Source organism: Fusarium falciforme, chromosome 8, assembly GCF_026873545.1.
Source record: "Fusarium falciforme chromosome 8, complete sequence".
NCBI classification, from domain to species: domain Eukaryota; kingdom Fungi; phylum Ascomycota; class Sordariomycetes; order Hypocreales; family Nectriaceae; genus Fusarium; species Fusarium falciforme.
This window is the reverse complement of record NC_070551.1, coordinates 2,487,823-2,501,126: the sequence shown is the minus strand read 5'-3', so window position 1 is coordinate 2,501,126 and position 13,304 is coordinate 2,487,823. Positions and strand designations below refer to the sequence as shown.

The window sequence follows — 13,304 nt, the reverse complement described above, 5'->3', positions numbered from 1 at the left end:
TTGAGCCCTGTCTGATCAGAAGGATTGGCTTCAGATGGGTCTTGTGGAGCAATGCTTATAGATTTACTCATCGGGCGACAGGAATCCTCGCTCTTTTGCAGTCAGCATGGTCACGAACTGCTCATCTGCCCCCTTTGATGACTCTAAATCCTGGCTACCAGCATCACATCGGGCTCAGTTTGGCGTTAGCGGACTTAAGAGAATTTCCCGTTGGGTAGGTGAGTGACAAGGGTGTCGGGAGCTGCATTGATGTGCTTTTGAGACTCACTAGTTTCTGAGCGGATACATTTAATAAAGCTTACCCCGTCTCTCCAACTCCCGTCTCGGTATGCAGTCTCTTGTTCAGCTACGACAACTCCTCCGGTAATCGGCCGTGAGCATACACGGCTTTTCTTTACCCTCGTTGGTGCGACTCAGAGAAACCACCGATTTGGTCAACCTCCAGCTCTTCAACAACATGGGTCACATCGATATCGAAGAGCAACTGGCTGGTGCGGCTACCCCAGCACCAGTACTCAATGATGATGAGAAATATGAGAAGGATCTTGAAGATGGATCAACCTCAGTCGACCTTGAGGAACTTGCTCCTCGTGACCCCAACATTGTTGACTGGGATGGCCCCGATGACCCAGCCAATCCCCAAAACTGGTCGGCAAAGAAGAAGACAATAACAGTTGTGCTTGTCTCATCCATCACATTTGTCACGTAGGTATCCTGCCGTGACAAACAACCAAGGGCCACCCCCTCTAACTATCCGTAGACCGTTGGCTTCGTCTATTTTCGCGCCAAGTATTGATCAAGTGATGGGAGAGTTCCACTCAACAAATCAGCAACTGGCGTCATTTATCGTCTCCGTTTACCTTCTTGGGTACTGTTTCGGTCCATTGGTTGTTGCGCCCCTGTCTGAAATGTACGGTCGACTTCCGCTTTACAACATCTGCAATGTTCTCTTTGTCGTCTTCAACATTGCTTGCGCCAAGGCTCCCAACTTGGCGGGCCTGATTATTTTCCGACTCCTCGCAGGTCTTGCTGGTTGCTGCCCGCTCACACTTGGAGCTGGAACACTGGCCGATATGATCTCCAAGGAGAAGCGTGGAGCCGCTATGTCGTCATGGGTTTTGGGACCTCTCTTAGGACCTGTCGTTGGACCGATTGGTGAGTATATATTGAACACATACCGTGGTGACTGTGAACGCTAATAAGAATAGCTGGCGGATATCTCTCCGAGGCTAAAGGCTGGCGTTGGTCGTTCTGGGTGGTGGCTATGGTGGTGAGTTGACTGTGGGCTTGACCAAACCAAAGCTAACATGTCCAATAGAGCGGCGCGATTGCACTGGCAGGCTTTATCTTCATGCGAGAGACATACGCCTATGCTTTGCTGGAGAAAAAGACCAAGAAGCTCCGCAAGGAGACTGGCAACCCTAAGCTCAAGTCTGCTCTGGACAAGGGAACCACAACCAAGGAGTTGTTCAGCTTGGCAATGGTTCGCCCAACCAAGATGCTGCTCTTCTCGCCCATCGTATTTCTCCTCTCGCTATACATGGCCATCATTTACGGTTACCTGTATCTCATCTTTACTGCCATGCCCATGATCTTTGAGGGGCAATACGGCTTCTCGAGCGGATCCGTTGGCCTTACCTACTGCGGTATTGGCGTGGGTTCATTGATAGGTCTTGCTATTGCAGGAGCCACATCCGATCCTCTCGTGAGGTATCTCACTAAGAAGAATGGTGGAGAGTCCAAGCCAGAGTACCGACTCCCGGTCATGACTGGCGCATGTGTCCTGATCCCGGCTGGCTTGTTCCTTTTCGGATGGTCTGCTGAGAACAACAACCACTGGATTCTTCCCATCATCGGAACTGGTTTCTTGGGCACTGGCATGGTTGCCGTATTTGTAGGTCTCCACCAACTAGTTGCGCTTGCAGCTGTAACTGATCTCTTTCGATAGATGTGCATTTCGGTCTACCTGGTCGATGCGTACTTGGAGTACGCCGCATCCGCCATAGCTGCTAGCACCGTGTTCCGCTCGCTGGTGGGAGCACTGCTGCCCTTGGCTGGTCGGAAGATGTACGACACGCTGGGTCTCGGTTGGGGTACATCGCTGCTGGCGTTCATCGCAGTGGCGGCGATCCCGGTGCCGCTGGTGTTTATCAAGTATGGTGAGAAGATTCGAAGTAGGAATCTGTTTGATGTCCAGTTTTGAGTGAGGATAAAAGTCAAGTGATTTTAAGGATGGAACCGGATCTTATCGCATGGATGTTGCAAGGTACGGGACGTCTGTAGGAACCGGGTACAAGGATCAAAGAGAGGATTGTGGAAGGAGGATAGAATAATCTCCAATCTGGCATACATAGAAAGACATAATAAATAGGTATAGGAACCAAATAGAGGATCCTCCTTCAACTCCCATCACCCACAGACCGTTATCAATGATGGACTTGTCAATGCCGATGCTGATTGTCTTGTCTGCTCAGATCAGAAGCTCCAGCCAATAACCAAGGCCGAGATTCTTCTTAGCGAGGTTTTCCGGAATGTCGTATCCACATAACGTAAGGCGAGCCAATCAGGCTACCACCCGTCCAGCCGAACCTCTCCCGGGCAGCGGGCACGGTCGTACGATTGCAGGATGCTCGAATTCTTTCCTCAATAAACCCATCCTTCTTCGCGAACCTCTCGAACTACCTCTCCTCCCCGACCCGCTCACGACGTCAATTGAGCTTCCTCCGCCTCGTCTCTCCGTCTGTCCTTCGTCCCTCGATCGAATTCGCCCACCATGCTGCGCACCCCGGCCTCCAACCTGCTGCGCAAGAGCCTGGTGCGCAGCTCGCCCGCCCTGGCCTCCCGAGCTGCGTCGACTCACGCCATCTCCAACCCGACCCTCGCCAACATCGAGAAGCGATGGGAGGGCATGCCTCTCCAGGAGCAGGCCGACCTCTGGATGGCTCTGCGTGACCGCATGCAGGTCAACTGGAAGGAGCTGACTCTCCAGGAGAAGAAGGCCGGTGCGTACAATTGTCTTGTCTCCTCCACCACGAAAATACCTCCCGCGTAGCCGAGTCTCTGCGGTCATCATCACCACCAACCACAACCACACGCCAAATCACCACAGTCCATCAATCAGCCTCGTCATTCATCAATTCACTCCACAACTCCGTCCATTTCACACTTCAGCCTTGCATCTGAGTCTCCGAGAGCCTCAATTGCATCATGTAGACCCAATTTCCTCAATTCGGGGCCCTGATTGGTGGGCCTCGGCTCTGAGCCATGGCTGACAAGCCATCAAACGACCCATCCCCTGCCTTGATGCTGCGTCACGTTCAGAAAACTAACTCAAACTGTCTCAATAGCCTACTGGATCGCCTTCGGCCCTCACGGTCCCCGCGCCGTTGACCCCCCCGGTACCAACGCCCGTGTCGCTTGGGGTGTCGTCGTCGGTCTCGCCGTCAGCTTCGGTCTCTTTGGCCTCATCCGCCTTGCTGCCAAGCCCGTCCCCTACACCATGTCCCAGGAGTACCAGGAGGAGAGCAACGAGTTCCTCAAGGTGAGCTTGGTTACCATCCCTCCCTCGCAGAGCACCACTGACAGCTGTCTTCTCGCAGAACCAAAAATCCGACCCCTTCACTGGTATCACCTCTCCTGGCTATGCCGGCAAGGGCATGGTCCAGTCTCCTCCCAAGGGCAGCTCCTAAATTCAATACACAACGTCTTTTCTTTTGTGCTAGAAGTTGGGGTGACTCCATGGAGACGTCATAGTGTGTAAAGCGGCCTCGGGGCAGGGCGTGACTGGGGGTTTCGAGGTCGCTCCAGAGCTGATATCAAATCATCTTGGTGTAAATACTGTACTACAATAACGGAACCCGAGTCGAGTCATTTGTTTGAACATGTTTGCTTGTCTCTCGATCCGCGTGGAGAGCATACACCAGCGTTTCCAAGCCAGTTACCCAAATAATTCCCACCCAAACAATCATGCAGTTGCTCCAATACTCCCTGTGCATTATACATTTGATCAACAGGGATCTTATCCCCCACTCTGCCCAGCTTCCCGGTATCTCTCAAAGGTACCACTTGGCTGCGTCCTGTTGGGGTTCAACTCCTCCTCTTCCATCTTCCTGTCCACTTCGAATCTGCCATCCTTGCCCCAGTATGCTGGTTTCTCTGTTCCCTTGACGCTCGCCTCAGTGATAAGTACGTAGGGCATGGGGGCGTCAAACATGGGCTCTGCCAAAACCCGTTCCATCTCCATCTTGAGTCCTCGAGCACCTGTTTCTGAAGCAGCAGCCCTCTCAGCAATTGCATACAGGGCCTTCTCTGTAAAGAATAGTCGAGAAGGGTATGTCTCAAAGAGAGCTGTGTACTGGGCAACGAGACTGTTCTTGGGCTCAGTCAAGATGCGGAAGAGGTCATCCTTGGAGAGGGGACTGAGAGCACAGATGTTGTGTAGTCGTCCAATCAGCTCTGGGATGAAGCCAAAGCTTTGGAGGTCGGCCGGGGTGGTGAGATCGAGTGGGGTAAAGGAAGAAGCCGATTGCGGGTTGTGATGAGGGAGATGTGTGTATGTCTCAGCCGGAAGAACCTGCTTGCTCCCAGACATGGTTGAGCGGCCGCGGAGCTCTCCTCCAAAACCCATGGACGGTCTCGCGACTCTCCTGAGAACAGCCTTATCCAACCCAACGAAGGCGCCGCAGAAGACAAAGAGGATGTTTGTTGTATCAATGGTATACTGGTCGACTTTGCCACCGGGAGGGGCCGCCTGAGGGGAAGAGGAAGAGGGCCCGGATGCATTATAGTTGGTCGTAATGGGCGGTGTTGACCGAGACGAGCGGTTGTCCTTAACATTGATGGTGACCTTTGTTCCTTCAACAAGCTTCAACAGCGCCTGCTGGACTCCTTCGCCCCCAACATCTCGACCGGTTGTAGTCTCACGTCTCGCTATCTTGTCGAATTCGTCCAGAACAACAATGCCGTGCTCTGTCGCCTTGATGTCATAATTGGCTTCGATAAGGAGTCGCTCGATACAGGTCTCGACGTCTTGCCCGATATATCCAGCTTGTGTAAAGGAGTTACAGTCGCAGATGGAGAAAGGAACATTGATCTTTTTGCTAAGTGTTCTGGGAACGGTGAGTATGGGCAACGGGACATAGGAACCATGGCAACGTACTCTAAGATATAGGTCTTACCAACACCAGTTGGACCTATCAAGAGGAGATTACTCTTGTCGATCTTGACATGCTCGGGGATGCTGAGGTCCTCGGCAACATAAAGATGATCCATGGGATCTTCGTCATACTCGTGATTGTCATGAAGACCACGAACCGACTCATTGTGGCCCGGGAACTCATCTTGTAGAGCATCAGTGTCTTTGCGCTGAGGCATAGGACCATGCACACGCTGACCTTCGACGGGGTGCATCTCGCGGCGTTTCTGATGCAGCTCCCTGTCTCTAGCAAACCTTTGGCGCATCATCTTATCACGCCGATTCCGATCCTCGTGTTCATGTTGATGTCGTCTCCGTAAGTTCTGGTAATGATTGAATATGGTCGCGCAGATTGTCTTCTTCGCCCGGTCCTGGCCAACGACATAGTCGTCCACACGCTTCTTCAGGTCCCGTGGGTAGAACTGCGGGACGCCGAAGCTGGCCTTGTTGAACATGGGGCCACGCCCCGGATCGACTGACGGGTCATAGCTGCTGTTGAAACCCGAGTTGAAGTCGGCAGTTCGCCTCGATACGGCGAGGGGAATCGATACAGATAGATGTCGACAGCGCGGGGAGGGATTGTAGGATGGCGGTCGGGACACGGCGATGGGCAGCGGTCGCAGGAGAGGAATGGAGACGGAGCGGAGACCACGACGGGTCGCAGGAAGTGCCCTTACGAAGGGCGCCATTGTTGTATATGCCCGAATCACATAATAAGGGCGATTCCAAGCGGAGAGTCAGGAGACAGTCGACCGAGATGACCGTGTGTCTGGGCCGACGATGACGGGATGCGGGGGGTCGGAGACGGCTTGACACGGTCGAGCGGTAGAGCCGAAAGCTGGAAGCTTATCGCATCATCAATTGGCAACAGAGATGAGGCTTTGTACGAGGGCAATCCCAGCAATATACAATACAGAGTTGACCTGGAGATGGTAGTGATTGATGAAATACGCGATGTCTTCTTTGGATGATCCGGAACTGTCCAGCCGGACATCTACCTCGTCAGCCGCAAGCAGCATCTTCCGCTATCGGTGCGACAGTTCAGAAGCCGAGGACGCAGGCATCTGCAGCAACTCACAGCCACTAAAAGCTCCGAGTTGCAGCTCGTCCCACTAGAGAAGCCGACTGGGGGATCAGATAAGGACGCCCGCCTAAGCACCCCCCCGACTGGACCATCAATCCTTCCCGTGTTGTACTGCTGCACAATGATTCCGAGAAAACCTCATCATGGCACGGCAAACCCGAGTGGCGGGATGGCGAGAACCTCACCGGGCCCGCTCTCCCACCCTCTCAACCACAACGCGAGCGTCTAAAGGCGCACAGCGGCCACACGCCTTCCACTTATGGCACAGCGCACAGGATACGTACCCTGGCCGTTGGGAAACCCACCCCATCCGCGACGTCATCTCAACTTATCGATAAAGCTGCCTGAGGGTCAAGTCAAGCGAAGTGTGCAGCGCCAGGTTAGGGGAGCTAGTAGACGAGGTTGACAAGGTCTGAGATATCGCCATTGTTTTTTTTTTTCTCGCCACAACCTCGACCTGTTCAGTTCATCTGGACTCGGCGGAATTAAAATCCTCATTCCTGAAGTGCAATTGCTCTGGCTCCATCCGTCGCAGCTGCCCTCTCGAGTCTGGATTGCGACACGTCGACTTTGTCTCACCTGAAGCTCAACAATTGCCTGAAGCTCAGCTCGCAACACCACATCTACCTACCCCGCCCACAACTCCCTCCAACACCTTCATCCTTCCACACGCGTCGTATCCTTCACTGAGCGTTACAATGGCTGCAATCGTCGAGAAGTCGTCCAATTCCCTGGACCCCAACAATACCAATGGTGCTGCGGATGGCATTCCCAATGATGGTACAGGTTAGTAGTTGGTTCTGACATGTGATGATCTGATGGTCAAAGGGGGCCCATGTTGACGATAGCTTTAGGTGTCGTCAAGCTTGACCCCTGGCTGTCCCCTTTCAGCGACGCCCTGAGGAGACGATTTTCAAAGGCCCAAGAATGGATCAAGGCCATTAACGACAATGAGGGTGGTCTCGAGAAGTTCAGCAGGGTAAGCTTTGCCTTTCAGCACCCTGGCCCTGCCTGGTACTGATGCAAAAGAATCTAGGGCACCGAAAAGTTTGGATTGAACGTCGATGCCAACAACAACATCGTCTACCGCGAATGGGCACCCAATGCCACCGAGGCATACCTGATTGGAGACTTCAGTAAGTCTACTACTTGCCAGCCTCCCCCTTCAATCTCTTACACTGGCGTTAGACAACTGGGATCGCACCACCCATCCCATGAAGAAGGGACCTTTTGGTGTCTTCGAGATCACTGTTCCAGCCAAGGATGGCCAGCCTGCTATTCCTCACAACTCCAAGATCAAGGTATGCTGCATTTCTAATTAATTGTCAATTGGCCTGCCCCATATACTGACACTGCCTCAAGATCTCCCTCACTCTGCCCAATGGCGAGCGTGCCGATCGACTCCCCGCATGGATCAAGTACGTGACACAGGACCTGTCCGTGTCGCCCGCCTATGACGCCCGCTTCTGGAACCCTCCCGCCTCCGAGACGTACAAGTTCAAGCATGCGCGACCTAAGAAGCCCGAAAGCGCTCGTGTGTACGAGGCCCATGTTGGTATCTCCAGCCCCGAGCAGCGGGTTGCAACCTACAAGGAGTTCACCAAGAATATGCTTCCCAGGATCAAGGATCTTGGCTACAACGTGATCCAATTGATGGCTGTCATGGAGCATGCCTACTACGCCAGTTTTGGTTATCAGGTCAACAACTTCTTTGCGGCGAGCAGTCGATATGGTCCTCCCGAGGACCTCAAGGAGCTCATTGACACTGCGCACAGCATGGGTATTGTCGTACTCCTTGACGTCGTCCACAGCCATGCGTCCAAGAACGTGCTCGATGGCCTCAACGAGTTTGATGGCACTGACCACCAGTATTTCCATGGCGGCGGCAAGGGTCGCCATGATCAGTGGGACAGCCGACTCTTCAACTATGGCCACCATGAGGTGATGAGGTTCCTGCTGAGCAACTTGCGCTTCTGGATGGATGAGTACCAGTTTGATGGATTCCGATTTGACGGAGTCACTAGCATGCTTTACATCCACCATGGCATGGGAACGTACGTTGCTTCTACTAAAGAGCCTATTCTATGATTCAATGCTGACCGAATTAGGGGTTTCTCCGGAGGCTACCACGAGTACTTTGGTGCAGATGTCGATGAGGAGGCTGTCGTCTATCTCATGCTGGCGAATGAGATGCTTCACCTCCTTTACCCAGATGTCATCACCATTGCCGAGGATGTTTCGGGCATGCCTGCTCTGTGTCTGCCACTATCACTCGGAGGCGTTGGCTTTGACTACCGTCTCGCCATGGCAATTCCTGACATGTGGATCAAGATCCTGAAGGAGCTCAAGGATGATGACTGGGACATTGGCAACATCTGCCACACCTTGACAAACCGGCGTCATGGCGAGAAGACGATCGCATATGCCGAGAGTCACGATCAAGCGTAAGCTCGTAACGTGACCCTTCTCAGTGCTCATTGCTAACTGCCACAGGCTTGTTGGTGACAAGACACTCATGATGCATCTGTGTGATGCCGAGATGTACACCAACATGTCGACATTGTCGCCTCTGACCCCAGTCATTGATCGGGGTATGGCACTCCACAAGATGATCCGCCTTCTCACACATAGCTTAGGAGGTGAGGGCTACCTCAACTTCGAAGGTAATGAGTTTGGCCACCCTGAGTGGCTTGACTTCCCCCGAGAGGGAAACAACAACTCCTTCTGGTATGCTCGACGACAGCTCAACCTCACGGAAGATCATTTGTTGCGATATCAGTTCCTCAACAACTTTGACCGGCAGATGAACAACTGCGAGGCCAAGTACGGATGGCTCCACGCACCGCAGGCTTACATCTCACTGAAGAACGAGAATGACAAGGTGATCGTGTTTGAGCGTGCCGGCCTGGTATTCGTCTTCAACTTCCACCCGACCAACAGCTTCAGTGATTACCGGATCGGCATCGACGTTGCTGGAACATACCGAGTAGTCCTGAACACGGACAGCAAGGATGTTGGCGGATTCAACCGCATCGACGAGGGCACACGGTTCTTTACGACCGCTATGGAATGGAACAACAGGAAGAACTGGACACACGTGTACATTCCTTGCCGAACTGCTCTGGTAAGAAACCCCATCCCACATGAGATATCGGAATCACTAACACGGACATAGGTTCTGGCGCTCGAGTCGACGGTTTCTCAGAACCCCTAAGGCTCGCCTTGAAAGATAAGAGATGGGAGTGAAGTTGAAGATACCTAGAAGCAGTACTGAAGCTACTAGAAACTCTATGGCTTGGTGATTCTCTTCTTTGGCGGAGACATGATGGGCCTTGACAAGGTGAACAATTAATTGCGGTGGGGCACTCACTAATATGATGTCTATTTTCGTTCCTTTCTGCCTTGCAGAGATACAACATTTGAATAATAAAAGATGGCAATTGATACATATGAGCCAGTGCCGTATAAGAGTGAGCATTGAAGTGATTTGAATGAGCACCTCACACCTGGCTATCACAATGTCGTTAGATATTGCGGTGGGAGACTTTTGGAGGTTGATGGCGGCGGCGCATCGGGATCTGGCCCATTGCTCCTGCGGGCCTGGCTCTGGGCATTGCTCGGACTTTTCGGCTCGGGCGTTCGGGACAGCGAAGGGACAAAGACCATCAATTGAGAGCGGCCACAGGATGAAACAGTTGGACGCGATTTAATTAAAGTAATCATGGGCATCACGGCCTTAAAATACTGTAATTTCGAGGTAAACCAACCTTAATTGAAGATTCGCTACTGTAAAAGGTTCCCGATCGAAGCTCGACGATAACGATATATCGGTCTGAGTGCTCATGAGCCGGGGCAGATTTTTGGCACGGGCATGGGGAAGGGAGAGGGCCGACGAGGGAAAAAAAAAAAGTTGGAACAGAGCCTGGCCGAACAATTGGCAAATCTCATCAGCGTCAAAAAATAATTGGATCCCAACATCTCCTGGATGCCCCAGCTTTACTCAATTGCCCCCTGTGATTGGGCGTGATGAGGGGTCTTTCGGCGTGGGCAGCGAGCTGAGACCAATAGGGGCAAGGGAACGGGATGCATGGGAGATGGAGATCCCTGATCTGTCTTTGTTGCCGGGGGGGGCAAGCTGGAGAAACTGGACCAGCAGCAGAAGCAGCTTTGCTTGTTGAAAGAGCGCACGCATGCATCTTGGGCAATTGGATGTCAGGTACTTACTCCGTGTACTCGGAAACTGTGATGCACTGTGCATCGATAGCCGCAACTCGCTATAACGAGGTTCCGGCTGTAGCCAGGACTGGATGCTGCTCGTGCTTGGGCTTGGCTCAGACACTCTCACACCCATCTTCTTCCTTCCCTCCATCTCGGCAGCACCCAGCACAGGTCAATGCTACTTTCCCCGCTCTATTGCTGTACTCTCCCGTTCTGGAGAGATGCAGAGCATCACCTGGGGGGCATTGCTGGCTTCGCTGCGAGATCAATGATGCGGTTGATCTCATCTTTATTAGCCGTTGTGAGGAGGGGTACTTTTGCTTGCCGCAATTCATCACCAGCTTTTGTCGCTTGTCCCCTGTTATTCGGTCCCGTCGACCGAAATCTGACCCTCTGTAATATACATACCGCCTGCTGGCTTGGGCCTCAGCAATTGATCCCTCAAACATTGATTGCTCCGCTGTCGCTCCCGCAGTCTCTCATAGCCGGCTGTTGGTTTGCTCTGGGCTGGTCCGGAGCTGGGTGGCTCTGAGTGGCTCCCTGACGAGGCAACCACTGGGTCGCGAATAATCCCGCCGCGTCGTCCCGGTAAATTGCCGGCATCGCAGCTTCTCAGGTGGGGCAGAGAGTAATTTCGGGCCTAGTGCCACACGTGACCTGCCGCAAAGCTCTAACCGACGAGAAGTCGTCCCCGAGCAAAACTGCTCACCTCCGTAAAAGTTCTCCCTCAGCTTCAACCAACCTCTCTCCACTCCCATCTCTGATCGCTCTTTGTCATCTGGCAAGATGTTCAAGAGGTGAGTATCGAATCCGAGAACGACTGTCGACATGTTTTCGACGACGTTCCCGCTCCAATTGAGGTCCAATTGAGCTGACCAACGTGTTTTTCCCTCGGCAGCGGCATTTCCTCCTTCGCCCGCGCGGCTCGCCCGGCCGTCCTCCCTCGACGTGCCCTCCGACCTGCCTCTTTCCGACTCCCCATCAGCAGCCGATGGGCGAGCACTGCCAGCGTTGGCACCGGCAAGATTCACCAGGTGAGTTCGAGCTCGTCCCCGATTCCGGTCGCCCGGCTACACTCAATTCCATCAAACCCCGTGCTAACCCGACTGCCCGCAGGTCATCGGTGCCGTCGTCGACGGTCAGTCAATCATCCGCGACAGGCTCTCTGCCAGCCTGCCTCGACCCGACAAACACCTTACTGACTAGTTTGCAGTCAAGTTCGATGGCGCTAAGCTCCCCGCCATTCTCAACTCCCTTGAGACTCAGAACAATGGCCAGAAGCTCGTGCTCGAGGTTTCCGTATGTATCAACTCAATTGCCTCGTCTGGCCCATCAATTCTAACAGCCAGCAGCAACATCTTGGTGAGAACGTCGTCCGATGCATTGCCATGGACGGTACCGAGGGTCTCGTCCGAGGTGCTCCCGCTGTCGACACCGGTGCTCCCATCACCATCCCCGTCGGTCCCCAGACCCTCGGCCGTATCATGAACGTCACTGGTGACCCCATTGACGAGCGTGGCCCCATCAAGTCTGACAAGCGCCTGCCCATTCACCAAGAAGCCCCCGAGTTCGTCGAGCAGTCCACTTCCGCTGAGATTCTCGTCACTGGTATCAAGGTCGTCGATCTTCTTGCCCCCTACGCCCGTGGTGGAAAGATTGGTCTCTTCGGTGGTGCCGGTGTCGGCAAGACAGTGTTCATTCAGGAGCTCATCAACAACATCGCCAAGGCTCACGGTGGTTACTCCGTCTTCACTGGTGTCGGTGAGCGAACCCGTGAGGGTAACGATCTGTACCACGAAATGCAGGAGACCTCCGTCATTCAGCTTGACGGTGACTCCAAGGTCGCCCTGGTCTTCGGTCAGATGAACGAGCCCCCAGGTGCCCGTGCCCGTGTCGCCCTTACTGGTTTGACCATCGCCGAGTACTTCCGCGACGAGGAGGGTCAGGATGGTGAGTTATTTCGAGAGCCAAGCAGCCAGACTTGATACTGACCATTCCCAGTGCTGCTCTTCATTGACAACATTTTCCGATTCACCCAGGCCGGTTCCGAGGTGTCTGCCCTTCTGGGTCGTATCCCCTCTGCCGTCGGTTACCAGCCCACTCTTGCCGTCGACATGGGTGGTATGCAGGAGCGTATCACCACCACCAAGAAGGGTTCCATTACTTCCGTCCAGGCCGTCTACGTCCCTGCTGACGATTTGACTGATCCTGCTCCCGCCACCACCTTCGCTCACTTGGACGCCACCACTGTCTTGTCCCGTGGTATCTCCGAGTTGGGTATCTACCCCGCTGTCGACCCTCTCGACTCCAAGTCCCGTATGCTCGACCCCCGAGTTGTCGGTCAGGAGCACTACGACACCGCTACCCGCGTCCAGCAGATCCTCCAGGAGTACAAGTCTCTCCAGGATATCATTGCCATTCTTGGTATGGACGAGTTGTCGGAGGCTGACAAGCTTACCGTCGAGCGTGCCCGTAAGATCCAGCGTTTCCTGAGCCAGCCCTTCACTGTCGCCCAGGTTTTCACTGGTATTGAGGGTGCTCTGGTCGACCTCAAGGAGACCATCAACTCCTTCAAGGCCATCCTTAACGGTGAGGGCGACAGCCTTCCCGAGGGTGCCTTCTACATGGTCGGTGACTTCGCCTCGGCCAAGGCCAAGGGTGAGAAGATTCTGGCTGAGCTGGAGAACAACTAAGGGGCTTGAGTATTGAGAGTTAATGCCGCGGGAGACGGGAGGAGAGAGAAATCGGGCCTATGTATAGAGAAGAGGAACAAGGCCCGGGGAGGTTTCTCATAAGCTCCATCAAGTC

General features: G+C 53.7%; 5 protein-coding genes across 5 annotated transcripts; 4 read left to right on the top strand and 1 right to left on the bottom strand.

Annotated features, from left to right (window-relative positions):
- Window positions 1-328: 328 nt before the first annotated feature.
- Window positions 329-2,203, top strand: NCS54_01057700 (MFS domain-containing protein; the record flags this gene model as incomplete). The annotated part of the gene is made up of 6 exons (XM_053155881.1): window positions 329-363; window positions 418-705; window positions 761-1,155; window positions 1,209-1,270; window positions 1,319-1,894; window positions 1,949-2,203. The coding sequence occupies 6 exons, from the start codon at window positions 329-331 to the stop codon at window positions 2,201-2,203; spliced, it is 1,611 nt and encodes a 536-aa protein (XP_053011856.1).
- Window positions 2,204-2,773: 570 nt separating this feature from the next.
- On the top strand, window positions 2,774-3,689 carry NCS54_01057600 (Cytochrome c oxidase polypeptide 5, mitochondrial; the record flags this gene model as incomplete). Its single annotated transcript, XM_053155880.1, has 3 exons — window positions 2,774-3,002; window positions 3,348-3,541; window positions 3,600-3,689. The coding sequence occupies 3 exons, from the start codon at window positions 2,774-2,776 to the stop codon at window positions 3,687-3,689; spliced, it is 513 nt and encodes a 170-aa protein (XP_053011855.1).
- A 329-nt stretch (window positions 3,690-4,018) lies between these two features.
- Window positions 4,019-5,883, bottom strand: NCS54_01057500 (Hypothetical protein; the record flags this gene model as incomplete). Its single annotated transcript, XM_053155879.1, has 2 exons — window positions 4,019-5,108; window positions 5,159-5,883. The coding sequence occupies 2 exons, from the start codon at window positions 5,881-5,883 to the stop codon at window positions 4,019-4,021; spliced, it is 1,815 nt and encodes a 604-aa protein (XP_053011854.1).
- A 1,093-nt stretch (window positions 5,884-6,976) lies between these two features.
- On the top strand, window positions 6,977-9,492 carry NCS54_01057400 (1,4-alpha-glucan-branching enzyme; the record flags this gene model as incomplete). Its single annotated transcript, XM_053155878.1, has 8 exons — window positions 6,977-7,064; window positions 7,133-7,257; window positions 7,315-7,414; window positions 7,467-7,579; window positions 7,641-8,332; window positions 8,387-8,722; window positions 8,772-9,402; window positions 9,454-9,492. The coding sequence occupies 8 exons, from the start codon at window positions 6,977-6,979 to the stop codon at window positions 9,490-9,492; spliced, it is 2,124 nt and encodes a 707-aa protein (XP_053011853.1).
- Window positions 9,493-11,216: 1,724 nt separating this feature from the next.
- On the top strand, window positions 11,217-13,189 carry NCS54_01057300 (ATP synthase subunit beta; the record flags this gene model as incomplete). Its single annotated transcript, XM_053155877.1, has 6 exons — window positions 11,217-11,293; window positions 11,395-11,530; window positions 11,613-11,634; window positions 11,710-11,795; window positions 11,849-12,446; window positions 12,498-13,189. The coding sequence occupies exons 1-6, from the start codon at window positions 11,283-11,285 to the stop codon at window positions 13,187-13,189; spliced, it is 1,545 nt and encodes a 514-aa protein (XP_053011852.1). The 5' UTR covers window positions 11,217-11,282.
- Between the last annotated feature and the right edge of the window lie 115 nt (window positions 13,190-13,304).